This window comes from Alligator sinensis, unplaced genomic scaffold (assembly GCF_000455745.1).
Source record: "Alligator sinensis unplaced genomic scaffold, ASM45574v1 scaffold481_1, whole genome shotgun sequence".
In the NCBI taxonomy this organism is placed as follows: Eukaryota; Metazoa; Chordata; order Crocodylia; family Alligatoridae; genus Alligator; species Alligator sinensis.
In genome coordinates this window covers 1,839,433-1,858,169 of record NW_005842201.1, presented here as the reverse complement: position 1 = coordinate 1,858,169, position 18,737 = coordinate 1,839,433, and the positions used below count along the sequence as shown (strand labels likewise).

General features: G+C 38.9%; 1 protein-coding gene across 1 annotated transcript in view; it reads left to right on the top strand.

Moving 5' to 3' along the window:
• Nucleotides 1-18,737, top strand: part of HGF (hepatocyte growth factor) — an 85,159-nt gene that overhangs the window by 25,975 nt on the left and 40,447 nt on the right. Inside the window, exons 5-7 of the mRNA XM_014521299.2 lie at nt 5,473-5,615; nt 8,169-8,289; nt 13,112-13,230. Coding sequence (XP_014376785.1) covers nt 5,473-5,615; nt 8,169-8,289; nt 13,112-13,230 — 383 coding nt within the window. The remainder of the gene's footprint in view (nt 1-5,472; nt 5,616-8,168; nt 8,290-13,111; nt 13,231-18,737) is intronic.

The window sequence follows — 18,737 nt, the reverse complement described above, 5'->3', positions numbered from 1 at the left end:
GATAATGCCTAAAGACCTTAAGCAAAATTAGGACTCTGTTGTTATAAGCCTTTAACTAACATAAAATAAGAGACGCTCTCTGCTCAGAACAGCTTATAAATTGAAAGCAGTCATAAAAGCAGTCACCAGAGTTTCAAAGAAAGATAATATAGGAGAAAAGTGAATATGGTGATGCTTTTCAAATTTCTTGTTCGTTCCATCATGATTTAAATAGAAACTGATGCTGCTTCTGCAGTTACTCTTACTGTTTTGAGTTTCTGGAATAAATCCTGCAACTTTTTCATTTACTGAACTCACAGGCCAGGTAGAGACATTACACTTTTACAGGTATAAGTGATTGGAAATCAGTTTATATCCACAACAGAAATTCAGCACACAGACTGATTAAAAATGGTGGAATCTGGTCTAATATTTCCACACCTGCCACACCAAATGGTGAATGTGTTCACTACCAATCTAAATTATACTGCTTACAGAAAACTGCGTAACTTAGACTGATTCTGCCTCGGGCTATTTAAATGTTTGTTCCTACCCACAATGCTTAGGGAGGCAAGGTGCTGAGTGTGTTCCATACACCCAGAAAGTGGGTGTGTTTTGCACTGTTCTGGCCCTGGTTGGATATTTTCTTTTTCTTGTATGATGCTATAGTACTTGCTGAAACTGCTAGTGCATCTGCTCCTGCCAGCTTGAGCCTTTGTGTAATGCTATGCAGTAAGAAGGATTTCTGAAATATTTTTATCCTCACAACATATCTAGGATAATTTGAACTGACTTTTGTCAGGATTTAAAAAAAATGTTTATCATTTCAGAGAGACCCTGGTGGTAAAAAACAAAAAACAAAAACAAAATAAGGAACTCTAACATGCACTGACACAACACATTAACACTGACAAAAGATGTAATTCCCTATCAGAAGAGCTTGCCTAGGGCAGTTTTAGGTAAGATGTTTTCAGACAGTAATATGATGAGACCTCAGAGGAGAAAAAGGAGAAAAATGCAATGGGCAGCAGTAAAAACAGGAACATTATTCTCTCCAAGGAAAGAAAGCCTTTTTCAAAGAATGCCACCACCTTGTATTGATTGTAGCCAGAACGTGATTAACAGGGATATTTTCTATCTCATTCAGTTCCAAGATTTAATTAACTAAAGTAAAAAATGACACCATGGGTAGTTGTGGGGGCTAGGGATTTTGTCTTTGTAAGGTTTTTTAAATACTTGCTATTCACTTCTAACTTGCAGTTAGCCAAATGGAGCAGCAGCTGTAAATTGGTCTTGTGATTTTGTATATGAAATGGATTAGTTTAGGTACAGGTGCACCTAATAGTTAATTTCTTTTAAAGAGTAAAATACAAGTGTATAGCCTCTTTTTAAAATTGACTCCAATTAATTAATCAATACATGCTATAAACTGTTTTGCTTTGGGAAAGAACTTAAAACACTGAAAAAAAATAATAAAAAACACATTTTCAAAACAAAACATTTTGATTTTTATTTAAAAGAACATTTAATTTAGACACTTCAGTTTTATAATATAAAATATGAAGATTAAAGGAGCTTGTGAAAGAAATTTTCATTTCAAGTGAAACATGTTTTGTTCAACCCCAAATAAAATTTTCTTTTAAAGTTTCCATTTTTTCAAAAAATTAGAATTTTCAGTTTGAGTCAACTCTTCATTTTGTTTCTTGTGTTTCTTTCTGAAACTGTAATCATTCAGAGAAGATCACTGAGTCTCTGTTGGGATTTGCCTTGGCAATAGCCATTTGTGCTCTTTGCACCTACTTCCATGTAACTATTTGCAATGGAGAATTTGTTCCGCTCTTTCCACCGAAGAGGGGGAAGGACCAATGGTACAAATAGCATCTGTCCTGACTACATTGGGAATTTCACTAGTCAAACTACAGCACTGGCTGCAATTTAGACAAATCCTTAGTCTAGACAGGGTCTAAGCCAAAGACTTAACTCCAGAGCATTCATCGTCAAACACAGGTAAACTGATATTTTTTATCGTGAAAGCAGTTCTGCCTTGCAATGGGACTGATCCCAATCCCACTGAGATAAACTAGAGTCTTTCCATTGGTTGCAGTGATCTTTAAATGAAATCTTATGCCTTCATTTCCTTCTTCATATCCGCTCACTCTCAGGGTGTGTAAAATGCTATAGTAATTTGTAAATTAAACAAAAGTGAGTCAATGCGGTACTGTGAAAATTCTCAGGCCGAAAGCCGTAGAGATGGAGATCTGGTTATTCACAGAGCAAGAAACTTGCATGGTCTGTCAGCTTCCTTATGCTGCCTATTGTGCTACAACTTTGCTGGGGACACGTAAGTGCCATTTAGTCACCAAGGACTGTCTCATCCTCTATGTCATTCTGCCAGGAAAGACAACAGTTAGTACCAAATACGGGTTGTTCTTGTGATATGGATGCACATTCATTAACTAAAACATGATACATAAACATGAAGAGAGTACCAGTTCCTTTACTAAAGCCCATTCCAATGAAAATCTTTTATTTAACTTCTGTGGGCTTTGAGTCACACCCACAATGTGTATATTAAGAGAAGGCATACTTTTACATTTGTCTTTCATAAGAACACAGCTTCTAGGAGTCAAGTTCTTGAAAACTGGTTCTTCAGAGAAAATATACTGCAGATATAATTGTTATCTGTATGGAAGTGGAAATCAGACTTGTGTATGATCAGTCGGCATTATGGTATTGACTTGAATGGAGTGAGGATTTGCCCCCAGGTGATTCACTAGTGCCACTTTGTACAGTAGGGGGAACTGGATTATCCTTAGAAATTCTACCAAGTAGGCCCAGTCAGATATCTGCCAAACTCCTGTCTAGCTGTGGCCAATATCCAGTGCTTCAGAGGAGACAGGGACAGGGAGAGAGGGAAAAGTCCTCCTTGATCCTACAGGTCACAAATAGTATGCTTATAAATGAGATTATCAGATACATAGAGACAGAGTTACCTTTCAACCCCAATATATGGCCTGCAAATATGTGAATTCACATGACGTGCTGATTATTGACTTGGGAACACTTCTTCCATAAACTTGTTAAACTCCATCTTCAAGCACTTAAAATGTTTTGCTTTGTTTGGTAGGCCATTTCAAAACTTTGCTTCCCTGATCATTAGAAACTTCTGATTTCCAGTCTAAATTTGTTTATGACCAGTATGTAGTCATTTGGTTTTGTGTTTACCTCTACTTCTCTGATATTAACACAGCGAATATATGGTTAAAGAACAATTATATCCTCTTTCAATCTTGTGCTAAAATAAATTTGACCACAATTTTCACAAGTCTGAGAGCTCAAATCTTATAGCAGAAGGTCTTTTTATTACTTCCTAAATTGTGGTTCAATAGTAGAATCCTTGTTTCTCATGCAGGAGACCTGGGTTCAGTTCCTGATTATTCACGTAACTACAGGCATTGAGGCACTGAATGTCTGGACTTAGTGTATCCTTTGGATACTGTCTCAGTGGTCTAAAGAGGGGTTGGAAGATCTGAGCAGCTTCCACTCCTCCATACTCCTGCCTAGGTGTATGCATTGCAGGTCCTGGTGACCTCTCACAGAAGGATTTATGGTTGTCTACTACATGTATGACTTTGCACTTCATACCATTTCTACTGAGCCACTCTACAAAGTGATTTAATTCTTCCTCTATAATAATTCAGTCCTCCTCTGCATTGGCAAAACCCCCAGCTTAGTGTCACCCACAAATTTCCTAAGCACTAGTCTAGTACCAGGGTCACTAAAGAAATGTTAAATGGGAGGCCTCAAGACCAATCCGTGAAGAATATTAATAGTAATTGATCTACTGTCTAATAACTCATCTTTTAACATAACTTGGTATAGTCTCCCCTGTAGCCAGGTCCTTAGGCTCCTTTTAGTTATAGTGTTGATTTTCATTTTTATAATTTTCAGAGAAGCACAGAGTCAAATGCTTTGCTTCAATCTAGACTGATCAGGTATGCTGCATTGCCTTTGTCTAAAACAGTCATTTTTCCTGTTAGAGGAGGACATTATATTGGTTTGACACATTCTTCCTTGGATAAAAACCTATTGCATTTTCTTCCTTTTTTGTTTACTTCCATATCCTTGATTGTTCTTTCCTGCAATATCTATTCTAAGGCTTTGCATAAAACTGAAGTCAAGCTGTTGGGCCTGTCATTCTCCGCCCCCCCCCCCTTTTTTTAAATAGCAGCGCTATTTTTACTATTCCGCAGTCATACAGTACTATCTCTGTTCAGTGAAGATCTATGCTATAGAATGGTTCTGAATCCATTTTAAAGATTTTGCTAAATTTGGCTATTAGAAATATTATTTCAAAGTGAGGCAAAGAACAAGATAGTAAATTTCCAGGTTGGTATTTCTAGTAAACATCACACAGTGATGGAACATTAACATTTATAACTAAAGGGGATGGAAATGCATTCCACAGTGCTATGGCCTATGATGTTCTCATAAGTTACATCAAATGCAGGGGGAAAATAAAGATAACTGCCTTTATATATGCATTCCCATAGTTATGTATATATTTCTACAGAAAGGCCACAGAAGAAGGCAGTGCCTTCGGCCTAGAAAGTTTATTGTCTGGCACAGTGGTTTTCAAATTGTGCTTTTCAAATTGTGCTTCAAATGGCGCCATCATCATTAGATGATGGCGCCATGTTATGGCAGGGGAAAATAAATCAAGGTATACCTCTTCTGAATCCAGAAAGAGAAGGAGAAAGAAAGACGTTGCAATCCACTTGGACTGAGAAAGGGGATGGGTTCTTCTACCTCTTTGCATGTTCCTCAAGAGAAACTTATTCCTCAAGGGGTGCATCAACATGTTGCCATATGGCGATGTTGTTACTGCACCATGCTTTAGGTGGTTACTGTGCCATGCACATGACGCATGGTTAGATTCCATAGCTATGTCACCGTAGTGAGGAGCAGCCACTATGGTGATGTAGCTGCTGATCATGTGATTGCTACGTTGCCATAGCACGCTGTTCGGTGAAGTAGCACGTCGCTACATTGCTGTAGGGGACTTGTAGATGTGCCAAAGATGTCCTATTGGAATAAATTTGTATTTTTACATACTGAATAAAATAACCGAATTTTAGTGGAGTAGATGGCTGTTCATAGATCTAATTTTTGTAATAATCTTATTGATTTTATTCTGTGTTTGTGCAACATATTTAAATGAAGCAGTCCTTAAAGTGAAATCACTTGGACTAGTTGCAGATGTCAGGTATTATGGGAATGAATAAAAATGGCCAATCTGGGCTTTTTCATATATTAAAGTGAAGATCATTATATAGTTTGCGGGGGGTGTATGTGTGTGTGTGTGTGTGTGTGTGTGTGTCTGTGTGGAGACGGAAGCAATATTTCATAATCTGTAACTGCTTGTGAATATAATAAGATTCACAACGAAGCATGCATGCTCTTATACTGTAATGATTGTCATTTTAAAACTAGCTTTTTGCCTTCGAGCTATCGGGGTAAGGACCTGTGGGAAAACTACTGTCGGAATCCCCGAGGGGAAGAAGGAGGACCTTGGTGTTTTACGACCAATCCAGAGATTCGCCATGAAGTCTGTGACATTCCTCTCTGTTCAGAAGGTAAAATGGTATCATTTGTCTCTCCTGTTTTGGAAGCAAGTGCATAACATCACATGGGCTTTGAAATTACAACAGATTATTTCTCAGCAAGAATAATTTATTTGACAAAAGAAATTTGAGTAATGCAGTTGTGCTTATCACACAAGTTAGATCACTCTCACACCTATTCAGTGTACTACTTCATAGCAAACAACTGTTGTAGTTTGGAAGACCAATGCTGAGAATGCACTGTTGTTTCACTTTTCAAATAATAATAATAATTTGTATTTAGATTTTTAAAGCATCAAATCTCATGGCATTGGTACATCATAAAATTTGAGCAATGATGTACAATTCTAAGCGTTGTGTTTAGCAGTATGTTCATGTGGCGGGCCAGTAGGGGGTGCTCCTGCGTTGAGCCGCCCACCTCCCTGCGCCCGACCACCTTCCAGGCTCCGAGTGCCTCCCTCAGGGTGCCTCCCGTCCGGCCAACCCCTTCCCTGGAGCACACCCGCTAGCCTGGGGTTCCCGCTGCCACCATCCAAGGCTCTGGACTCACTTCTGGCTCTGCGCACCTTGGAAAACACAGGCCTGATCGTCCAATGGGTGCTAGACCCAATACAAGCACTTGGGGCACTTTCCCAAGTCAGGGGCTTATTAGGAAGCCTCCCTTAGTCCACCGACCTAAGGGGCCTCCTTGGCATAATTTAGACCCACCCCTCAATAAGTCTCCACACCGGTCACAAAGGAGAACTTTATTGATTACAGGGGTAGGGCAGAAACAGGGTAAAAGGTAGAGCAATATCAAGAAATATTACAGGAATATCAAAGGAATCCCATAGAGCAAACTAGAGTGGCTGAGGTAGCTGTTTAAACACGCATCTGAATTACTGAAGCTAAATATCTGATCGGATCTCTAGTAGGTTACTCACTCGCATCATCCAGAGGTGGTTGCTGTTTCCTCTGGAGGCAGGGCACTCTTGGAGCATGCGGTGATGAGGAGAGAGCCAGGATCAGATTCACCTGGATGACCGCATGGCTAATGCCCCTTCTTCCTGGCCCAGGCCTTTTTATAACCTCTCTGACCTCAGCAGCCCGGTCCAACCGAAGCTGCCAATACTGGCTACGAACCGACCAATCTGCATGGCATCCTTGGCTACCTGGGCCCGCGCGCAGGGCCGGGTCTTTCCCCCCACCCCCTGCCCAGGTGACCAGAGCATCACCTCCCAGGCGCCAGGCTTTTGTCTGCAGACAAGGAGCGAGATCCCCGCTGTGAGGGATTCAACACCCGCCTCCCAAGCTGGTGGAGACAGATCTCAGGAGAGGGGCACCGACAGTGGCATTTCTGCCACAGGTACATCATAAAATTTGAGCAATGATGTACAATTCTAAGCGTTGTGTTTAGCAGTATGTTAAATGTACTGTCCTGTTGCTCTCAGAACCAAGCCCTATGTCCTTCATTCCCTTAGTTGCCAGCAAGAAAAGTAGCATTTAGTTTGGTTGTCTAACAAATCTAATCCCTGGTGGTCCAAGAAATAATACTTAAGCTCTACTTCATCAGAGAACCTCATCCAATGTGATGCCTTGGGCTCAGTGCAGAATCAAGGCCTTAAATGACTTAAGATAGATTCAGTTCTCTGCTTGCTTATATTATGATTATTATTATCAATGTGAACTTTAATTACATGCTATTTTTTAGTTTCTTTAGGCATACATGTATTTATGTTTTGTATGCTAATAGTGCCTTTCATCCCAAATTGCTTTACAATTTTTTTATTTCTAATGATCTTTTCATGCCCCCTCTCCCAATCCTCAGTTAAATGTAGCAGCCATTGGAATAAAAGTTCATATCAGTTCTGTAAAATAGTTTAGATCAGGAAGGAAAGAGTTTCACATCCAGCTGAAACAATAATGGGAATTTGAATGGGTAGAATATAGTTACTTAAATTACAATTTGACTAGCATCCTGGGGCTGACACCCATACTTTTGAGAAGAGCATTAAAGGATCCTTTATGAATAAAAGGGGTCAAGAATTATGACTTTTCTTTCACTTTTCAGCTAAAAGATGTCACCTTCAAGAAAAAAAACCTTTTCTCTAATGGCCCTTGCAAGGGTCATATATTTTATTTTATTGATACATGGAGGAGTGTCACTTACCTATTTGGCAATAACTCCTCTTGTCTGCTGTGCAACCCATCAGAGTTTAGAACCAGAAATCAAACTAATCTCTTTTACAGAGTGGGGGAAAAAGGAGCTTTGGTATCTAAATAGCCTGAGCACTTCACACTTAGATGCATCAAAAGTTATATGACCTTGAACTACATTGGAACCAAATTTAAAGATAATCTAAATCTAATTCAGATGTAAACATCTGGATTAGATTTAACAAAGTGCCCGCAATGAGATATATTCAAAGGAACATTCCTCCCACCAATGTGAAAGCCATGATCTAGGAGGTAATATTTTTATAACTCTTCATATTGGGTATCTTGAATTTATGACAGCCATAGTATATTGAGATTTTTTACTAGTATAAGACGATTGCAAATGTTGTTGTTATTTTTTGTTTCTAGTTGAATGCATGACTTGCAATGGAGAAAGCTATAGAGGCCCAATGGATCACACAGAATCTGGCAAAGAGTGCCAGCGCTGGGATCTCCAGAGGCCACACAGACACAAATTCCGTCCAGAAAGGTAATAAATAAATAAATATGTAATTAAATCCTCATCATTTTTATAAAATGATGGTACTCTCTGAGCCCAATGCTGTATTAAGTCAGGAATAGTTTATTGAAATAATAGAGTTTAGGCCGATCTTTGTTTGTGTGTGTGTGTGTATGAATACATACAGATATAGGAAAGTTTGCCTTGAAATGCCTAAAATAATTTATAATAACAAAAAAGGACTATAATTCTTGTTATAGCCCCTTCCATCCAATGGTTTCAAAGCTGCTTGCAGATATTAAACATGTTTGATTTCCAACATTAATGATTTACAATATATCAATTTACTAGAGTATCAAACCGCCACTGATATTTTTTTCTCTGTAGCTAGACAGTCTGTAGTAATCAAACTTAAATATCCAGTTTACATTCCCCAAGATGTTAAAAAAAAACCCCAACCACATTTTTACACCCTGGAAAAGCAGTTGTACATAGTTAAGTTTAACATTTTAAGATCATAGATTTATATTCTGGACAATCACTTGTTTAGGTATAGAAATATAATGCCAAAAATGAGTCAGAGATACCATTTATAAAACTACAAACCACTAAGCATTCATTCTAATGGTGAAATTCACCTAAGTCGATGATGAATTACAATCCCCCAGGAGGGTCTTTGTGTATGCATTTAGGCCACACAGAAAGGCCTCTTTCTCCCTACTGCCCTGGAGCATAGGTCTCTGCACTAGTTCATATAGGAACCAGGATGCTTTGAAAATGTTGACTTTTTAAAATTCTGTCTGTCAGATTAGCTCCATTTATAAAATGAAGTTAAAAATGCTAACATAGCTTCTGGGAAGGTTGTTGGAATTAATTAATATCTGAAAGAGATTTTCCATTCAATGTGGCTGTTAAACTTTCAAGTGCTGGTAATGAAATAAAGTCTAATGATTATCTCCTGAAAATACATAATTGGTAGATTTTAACAAGTTTTGCTGCTTCTGCTGAAGGATCTGTTGGCGAGATGGGGGGGACCCCTCCATTCTCTGACTGGTTGCTGGGGGTGGGGCACGTGCTTCTCTGATTAAGGTAGCATCAGTCACCCATGCTGCTCTTCCATCTCCATGCACTGCGAAGCCCCTGTGCTGAAGCACCCTGTGCCCCAACCAGCCACTCCCCAGCTGGCTGGGACACAGTGTGCCTCAAGACGGAGTAGCAGGCACCCCTGGGCTGGGGTCTGCGTGAGGGCTCTGCCACAGAGTCCCTGTGTTGAATCCCATGGAGCCCCTGTCTTGAGGCACACTGTGCCCCAGCCAGCCAGGCAGGTTTGTCCTGGCACCCAGCACTTCATTGTGCTTTGTGCCGTGTCTTTTTTCCAGGGTGGTTTTTTTTTTGCTATCAGGAAATCCTGGTAGCAAATTTTGCCCATGGTTTAATGTGCAACACATGTGATTTCTGGTGCTGCAAAGAGGTATGCAGCACTACAAACCACATGTGTCTGCACGTCTGGGTCCAGCTGATGGGTTTATGTAAAGCCTTTTTTGCCTTTAGTTAAGGTGAACTGCAGAGGGTTCACTTATGCTTCCACTACAATGGTCCCATAATTAAAATAGATGCCTGGGAATGGAGAGTTTCATGTCCTTTTGTAGGCTTTGTCACAGACTTCCCACATAGCCTTTGATAAATTGGTAAATATTTCCATATTTCCTCATCTATAAAACAGGGATCCACTATTGAATTTCATAATTCACTTCAGTGAATGCAACAATCATGTTTATCCTTAAAGAATTTCTCTTGCATGAAATACGCTGATGGAATTCCAGAGTAAGAAAATAAAATCTTTATTGTCATCAGCAAGAAGTCTCTTACTTGATTGTGTATTAGATGATATATGTGAATGAATGTTGTGATTTGTTGCACAATCTCCAGTAGTTCCTCTTCAGAAATGGCATCTCAAAGTTTGTTACACTTTTCAAGATAAGGGCTAAATATTGACAGTCAAAACACCCGAGGCTGAATCAGTTCAATCTTCACAAGTTAGTTTAAGCTGTATAGATTGAACTCATAAGCAAGTGGACAGACATTCACTTCTGATCCCACAGATACAGCTACATGCCTGCAGTGGCCCAGGCCAGACGCAGGGGGGCGCTAGAACACACCTTCTTGCTCTGCTGGAACAGACAGCTTGGGCCAAGGCTGACCCACTCACCCTGTAAGCAGGGGCTTGTGATGGAGGTGCAAAGCCTCCTGGGATGCTGGGAGACTAGAAGTTAACTTGAATCTGGATCCCTGGGATTTGGAACAGAAGTTCATACTAGATCGATCCAGATTTATCTTAAACCAGTTTCGACCATTTTGAAAGCGGTTTATGTGTACTGAACATCTGTTGTGTTACAGATTTCAACTGGTTTCTGAGCACTTATACCACTTTATAATTTCTGTCCCTAGCCAAAATGTTTTAATATTAATAAAGCAATTACTGTGGATTATATAAAGCATTTGCTTTTAGAGGTTTAATTGCTGGGCTACACTAGTTGTTATAGTTTGATCTTAATTAACTACTTGAAATTTAGATTGTTTCAATTCTACTTTAATTATACTTGATTTTATAAAGAGTTTTTATGAGTGTCTAATTTGTAAATAGGACAGAAAGTCTGGACTGTGTAACCTATTAAAGTACAGCTATGTCTGGGGAGCTTTTCTACTCATACACTGTATTGCTTGGAACCCAGGAAGCCTTAAACAGTAAAGAACAGCTTGTACAGCCTTAAACTATAAAGAATTAGTGAGAAATAGGCTTGATAGCCTCCTCAAAGACTCCCAAATCTTAAGTCTTGCAGTGAAGTGAACTACAGGTCAAGGTGAATATATTTCACCATTATTTTTGGCACCTTAGAGACAATTATTGGCTTTTATGAGTCAATTGTACTATGATGATAACAGATATCCATTTAAATGCCCGAAGCAAGCAGTATAGAAAGAAGTCAGAGGCTTAAATCCTTCTCCATTGTAGCTTTGCCCTTGACTTCAGGGAAGTCACGATTGTATTTGTGGGCTCTCTTCCAGCATCATGCTCCTCTTTGGCAAACTGTTCCATCTCTATGAATCCCTTATTATTTTAATAGCATGTGGCATAGAGGTAGTAGCTTCCTTCCCAGTCTACATGGACCATAATACAGGGTTGGTGGTTATAGTTACATGGAGGAGAACAGAAGTGAGTAGTAGTCCTAGAGTTTCTTGTAAAACAAAAATGGCAGGGGCAGGGGAGGGAAGGAAGGGAATAGAAACAAAATCTTAGAGTTTTAAGAGATCTTTGAGCAGTCATGGGAACTGTATACTGCAGTTGTCACTGTGTCTTTGAGGCTGCCTTGGTTGCCATTCCCCATTTTTGCAGGGTTCAGTGACTGACCCCTTCTTTTATACTGTGTCTGTACCCCTGCTGTAGGAAAAGAAGAATGATATATCACAAGGAAGCCAATGCTGGACATGTCTACACATGCACAGTTACTGAGTAGTAATTTAGGTTACTGTGCAGTAGCTGAAAATTACTGCGCAGTACGGGCACATATCTACATGTGCATGTCCATACATCATAGTAACCATGGTGACTTACACTGACTTGGGTGTAAATTTGCTATCTGCATGATGTAGGTAGCAAATTTACACCCGAGTAGTTACTGCACCGTAAGGCACGTGTAGACACCTTACTGCACAGTAAACCTGTACGTGTGGACTGATTTGGGATTAACTTTAGTCCCAAATCAGTCCAGACAGTGTTACTGTGCTGTAATGCCTGCATTTGTAGACGCTGGCATAAAACCCACTTACCATGCAGTAAATTACTGCACAGTAAATGCACATGTAGACATGCCCACTGGATTCCAAATGTACAATTAGACCCTGGAATGTATATAGTAGATTAAGAACAAGAACCTCTATCAGCACACTTGAAAATGTTGTTTTTCTTGGCTTGTAAGAAACTCATCTACTTAAAAGCTACCAAAGGTCTCGGGTTCATAGGTAGTCACTATCTTTGTTATCCTGATTATGTTTTTATGTTTGCTCCATGGGAAAAACTAATTTTTGTTACTTTGCTGCAATGAAACTGCAAAAGCTAACAATTTGTGTTAATTGGTAAATAAATAAATTTTATTTTGCCCTCATAACTGGAAGTGTTTGGTTGCTTGTATGGCCTATTTAGACCAAATGAGCCTGTTTATTATGTGTCTGTTTAATAATGGCAGAAGGAACGTGGAAACTATTAAAATTTCATGACCAAACCTGGAAGAGATAAAGCGAGAGAGGGAGGTTATTTTTTTTTTTCTTGCAGTGCTGGAAATGAGGGTATGACCCAGAGCAATCTCTATTACAAAAATGAAACTATCATTAGTAACAAAGCAATTGAAAATAGCTTCCAGTTTGAACCCTGGGCTGTTGCACTAGAGAACCTGTTTTTGTAATGAGCCTGGCATGCCAGGCAGTGTTTATATAATCCACACTTAATTGGACTGTTTGAAAAAAAAAACCCAGGCTTTAGAGTCTGGCCGTCAGTTGACAGACACAAGAGTAGAGTTAAGCAATTAGCAGAGTTACCCCATCTGGTGTCCTGCACGTTGACACAGCTGGGTATCCCCCCTTCAATGTCTTGATTCTGTTGGGTGTTTTCAAGATTTCATTCTTATTTCTATTTATGGCAATGAAGAGTAGTTGCCAACTTCCCAGGATCAGGCCCCAGGCTAATAGGAGTTGTACCAAAGATCTCAGCTGGAGATCTATCTTTGTATAGCTTGTACTTCCTTGTATAATGTTGCCAGGCAGATTTGTTTGACACGTTTGTCGGTGTGGTTTGCAGATATCCTGACAAGGGCTTTGATGATAATTACTGCCGCAATCCTGATGGCAAGCTGAGACCGTGGTGCTACACTCTTGACCCTAACACCCCCTGGGAGTTTTGTGCAATTAAAACGTGTGGTGAGTTAAAACAAAATTTATTGCTTCCTTTTCCTATCCCCTATCTAGACACATATAATCTAAGTGATATGGGAATATAAATGATTGCGTCCATTCATTATACTTGGTGAATTTTTAAATATAGTATCAAAAAAAGAGTTTTTACAACCTGGTTATAGGTAGCCTGCATAAGACACAAATAGAAGCACATTACTAAGCACATATTTACGTAAAATATACTAGTATGTGTCTGTCTTATATACAAGAGACTGCATTAAAAGAACAGTAAGATTGCAAAATCAAGCACTAGAACTAAGATTGCCTGTGCAACCGTAATTTGGTTACCAAGCAATAATTACATGATTGAATAACATTTTTACATGGGACTCTTGCCTTATTCAGTGCACAGGATGCTTCTTACCCACCTAAGGAACAGCTATTCAGTGTTGTTTCATCCTCATTGTTCTATGTGTGGTCTCACGCTTTGTTTTACTACACAATCAAATTCTGCTCTGAAGATAGAGTTAATAATTTTGTCTAGGGTTTTTCTGTTGGTGTGGCTCATGAAAGTAGCTGTTTCACAAACATTAACTTACATAATTTCACAATGTCCATGTAAACTAGAGAGATGGCATCTTCCCTATTCTATAGAAGGGAACTAAGCTACAAAGAGATTAAGCTCAACACTATCCATTAATTTCAGGTGCCAGTTTGAGATGATGTTTAACTGAGTATTCACTGTACTTTATATGTTCAAAAAACATCTTCCATTGACTTCAGTTTTGGCTGTAAATGTTCAGCACTTGTGCTCTTGTGTGTCACCAGTTAGGCACCCAGAAGAAAACAGATACTTAATTAGAGGCTATATTTGCAAAGCTTGATTTAAGTGGTATGCCTAGAATTCCATGGGAACTCTGTGGCAGAGAAAGGTATAGCATCAAGGTTTTCAGGATGGAAACTGTCTTAATGAGAAGAATAACTTTTCTCTTCCTAATCTCCTCCGCCTTGTTCACATCTTGCAGTTTTAGCAACAAATAAAGTAGAGTGGTTACAGAAAATACTTTCTTTCGCTATATGATCCTGATTCATTCCCAGAACATGCATACTTAATGAAGTAGGGCCCTATGAAATAAGTACTTTGCAGTCATATCATTTAAGGCTGTACCTAAAAGCAACTTCTGTTGGTTCACTAAGTTCAAAATTTTATCCTGAATGTTTATGTTAATTTTGAAACATCTCAGAGTCACCAAACCCTGATATAACCCTACTGGGATTCCTAGCTGGTCACCATCCAGTATTCCTGAATCCAGAAGAGACTTGTTATGAATCCAGACCAGGAAAGGAATTTATTGAATGAGGAATCCTTGTAAAGCTGGAAATGGATGATTTTTCTAGTAGCCATGAAGCTTATGAAAACGTCTATTTCTGAGCATCTATGTAAAGGGAACACTTCCAGTTAATGGAATATTTTGAAAAGTTTGGGATTACAGCTGTTTCGGACCCCAATCACATTTCAAAAAATGAAATATCCCATAAACTAGAAATGCTGTTTTTAGCCATATCTCATTATAATTTCTTTAGAGTTGCATAGTTATACTCTGCATCAGAAGACAGTGTGGTTAGTTTTGGAGAGAGAAAGGCCAACTGGTACTCTGTAAAATACCATAAGCTGACCTTCACTCTCTGAATTACATTTATTTTTTGAGGATTTGATAAAAACAACAACATAAACAACTCTGAACCTTTGAACTTAAGCAAAAATGAACTTTAATTACTGTTTTCTTTTAATTGTCTTTAGTCCACTGCATTTTTTGATTTTGGTCAAGACCAGAAAAAAAGTAATGGAAAAAACAAGCCATTCTTGTGGTATTTCAGTATGACCAAAATGACAGAGAACTGAACTCTTATGAAAGCTATTCTTCCACATCATTACTCTTACCCTCCCAAATTATTAAAGTTTGGATAAAATGTGGAGCCAAATGGTGCAGCTTACACCCTGATATACCAGATATTCCACATAGCTCCACATACCATACCCATTTGACCATCTGGTATAACAACAGAATTTACCCCTCTAGCATTTGGGTACATATCCAAAACAAATCTCTCAAAGGTTTCAAGTTCTTCCTCCTTATTGGTACTGCTGGATAGTCTCCACTTATGCTAGTTTTAAGCAAGCATAACTTTGGCACAAATCAATGTGTACTTGTTCTGTATTTATGCAGTGGAGTCCCATTGGCCATGAATATACATTCAGAAATTTCCACTGGTAGCAACTTTTCTGTGAGAGACAGTGTCTAGGTATTCTCTCTTTCCTGCTCTCCATCAGATTGGGATGATTCAGACCAGGGACATCCACGTCTGGGGAATGGCTACTCTAGGTCTGGGAGGGAACTGGAGCTATGTAGCAAACCCCCCACCCACTTCTCAGAGGCAGGCAAAAACCTCTACAGTCCATACCCATCTGACCATCTGGTAAAATTCCTTCTTAACCCCAAATGTGGCATTTGGTCTGACCTAGGGTGGAGGGGCCAGATGTTCTAGCCAGGAATGTTAGGGTTTTAGTCCCAGTGGGAACACTGGTATACCTTAGCCAAAATCCCTAGCCTTGACTGCAGGGCAACACCCAATGTTTCCGAGAAAGGTGAAGTGGCAGGGGAGGACGCGGGCCTCTGTCTCCACCTCCCCTAACCCTGTTATTCTTGATGAGCAATTTGCTAGTACATATATATGGCTCCAGGTATTATTCATATTGAGTTCATGAAATTGTGGAGAAATAATAATTCATCTTAAAATTGCACGAAAATCCATTTTCATGGATTTCATGGATTATTTTTATCGTATGAGGCCTCTTAAACTAGACATAGTTTAGGGCCTCAGCATGTCATAGTCCGGCACTGACTGATGTACACCATCAATCTGGGCAAAGGGCTTGGCCAGAGATGAAGAAATTTAAAAGTGACTCTGCTGCCAATATAACTGAGAATGGTAATTTCGAAATCAGATAGATTTGTAAGTTTATGATGTCCTATGAACGTAGTTTACTTGGTGTATTTAATGATATTGAGACTGTTTGACACTTGCTCATTTAACTTGCACTTCAAACCACAAATGGAAAGTTACCAAACTAAAAATAGCATCTAGTTGCACCTTGTTGTTGTCCCAAATATAAAATAGTTATGTATATACAGTTAGCTTCAAGATTGTTAAAGCCAAACTATGTTTTATAAAAAAAAATTAAAAAGTCTTTAATTTTTATCTGTTACCAGCTAGCTCTCCTTACCACTATGGTCAGTATTTAATAAAATATAAGTGATGACTGTCCATTGTGTTATACCTAGATATTTTATTTTGGTAGTAGTCATTTTTATTAGTAAAAGAAAGAAGAAAAAAAGCACTTGGTTATGACTTTTGACTATTTTTCAAGAGCAACTTTTATACATGCTTATGCTCTGGTATTTCCTGAGCTGATGTGCCAGTGTTTTGAGGAATCACATCTGGCTTTGTTGGTCACGTAAGCTTAAAATCAGTACAATTCCTTATGTACGTAATCTGACCTATGAAGATCTGTGCTTGGGATCTGTTCCAAACTACAGTAATGATACTCTCATCTCCATGAGTCAAGAAATATCTGAGAGTCCTGAAAAACTGTAATGTTGGTACCAACCCCACTACATATAAGGTTTCACACTAATGTCTCAATATTTTGATGAAACACTTTGGCCTTGTTATTTAAGAGCTGGACTATCAGCGTTGGGCACATATTCCTCCTTTTATCTTCTAACACAACTTGGATTGAGTAAGTGTTCAAACAGGGAGCTACATTTTTATTATAGTAAACTGTAGTGTTCTGGACATCGTGTAAGTGATATGTAGAAGGGAGAATATAAGAGAAATACTTCCATAGTACACAAATTCCTTTGATAAATTTCTGATTCTATTTCCTATTACTGAATGGACAATGGTAGAAATAAATAGTATCCCATAGTGTCCATATTTGCATTATATTACAAGAGGAAAAATGCATTTTTTTTAATGTTAGAAACTTGACCATAGCTAAGATGTGGATTAAAAATGCTTCAGTATTGAAAAGAAACTTGCATTCAAGTTCATGTTTCAGTACAGGCTTCCTGTGTGGCATTGGGCAAGTCACTCAATGTCAAATCTAACAACAAAAATCTAAAATTGTGATTTTTTTTAATCTTGTTGAGTTATCAGCTAAGTTCAGAGGCTTTTGACTTTTTGTAGGCTTTTATACCTTCTACTTCTGGACATACACATAAGTATCTCAGTCTTGACAGTGCTGAGTCATTGGGTGCCCTGCTCATTTCTAAACATAACTGGGATCCCGAATGTACCTTTTCCTCCATATACATCCCTGGCGCAGCATAATCCAAAAGGAGTTCTCAGAGTATGCCCGCAGCTAGATTCCCTTTTTCCCTGAAACCAACAGTGAATTTCTGTTTGGTCTGGAGTAACATTGTAACTCAGAACACTTCGCAGAACACCTTCTTAGTTACAGCTGGGAGTTGCACTTCTGTTTGCATCCCAAGTATCTCTCCTTAGGTGAAGATTTTCACCTGGAGCATCACAGCTACAACAACATCTCCAACCATTTCACAGCAGGGTACAGAAAGGAATTGAAGATTAATCTGAAAAAAAAAAAAGTTGACATGACTTGTAGCCTTGTGGTTCAGGCACTCACCTGGAAGAAGTAGGGATTTACATTCTTGTGGCAGGACTGTTTATGTCTTTTTCATGAAAATATCATGGGTTAAAAAAATATAAACAGTGTCAGGAGGAAGGACCAGAACTAGGGTCTCTCTCCTTCTATCTGGCAATATGTTCTCATCTACAAAGAAAGAATGACTGGAGTACTTTGGCAGGTGTCACGTCAGCTAATGCTAATGCTAAGGCTCAGATCCTAATAGCAGTTCACATGCAATGTGTTGGATGAGTAAATTGGTGAAGGAAGTTTTCAGAAAATAAAAGAATGTTTATGGAAGTGTTTGAAGGGGCACAGGAAGGGCACTGGTGCAGTGACCTCCAAGCACAGAAGGCATAAGGCCAAGAGTGTGAGGACGAGATGACAGGAGCAATTAGGATTAGAGATAGTTTCAAGATGCAAAAGTTGGATCTGGTATAAGGTTTTAGAACACCAGAATTAATTTGAAAGTTGTTCACATATGTGGATGAGATTTTGCCTTTAGACAGTTTCAAATTTGGATGGAAAAAAAGGACAGAATAGCATAGACTTACAAGAACCATTGAAGTAGGAATTAATTTGGATACAATGAGAACAAAAGTGAAGCCAGGATAGAGATTTTGAAGGGATTTTGACAAGGATTTTAGCATTACTTGGAGAATGGATGCTAGAGACAAGAATTAAGGGGCTGGATCTGAATGGGGGGAAAAAATGGTAAAAGTTGGCAGGAAAAGAAGATGAATTTTACTGCTGAATTTGGGATGGACTAGAGGAAGGGAATGGGAGTCACTTGCTGATTTGCATATTGAGTTCGCTGTTTCCT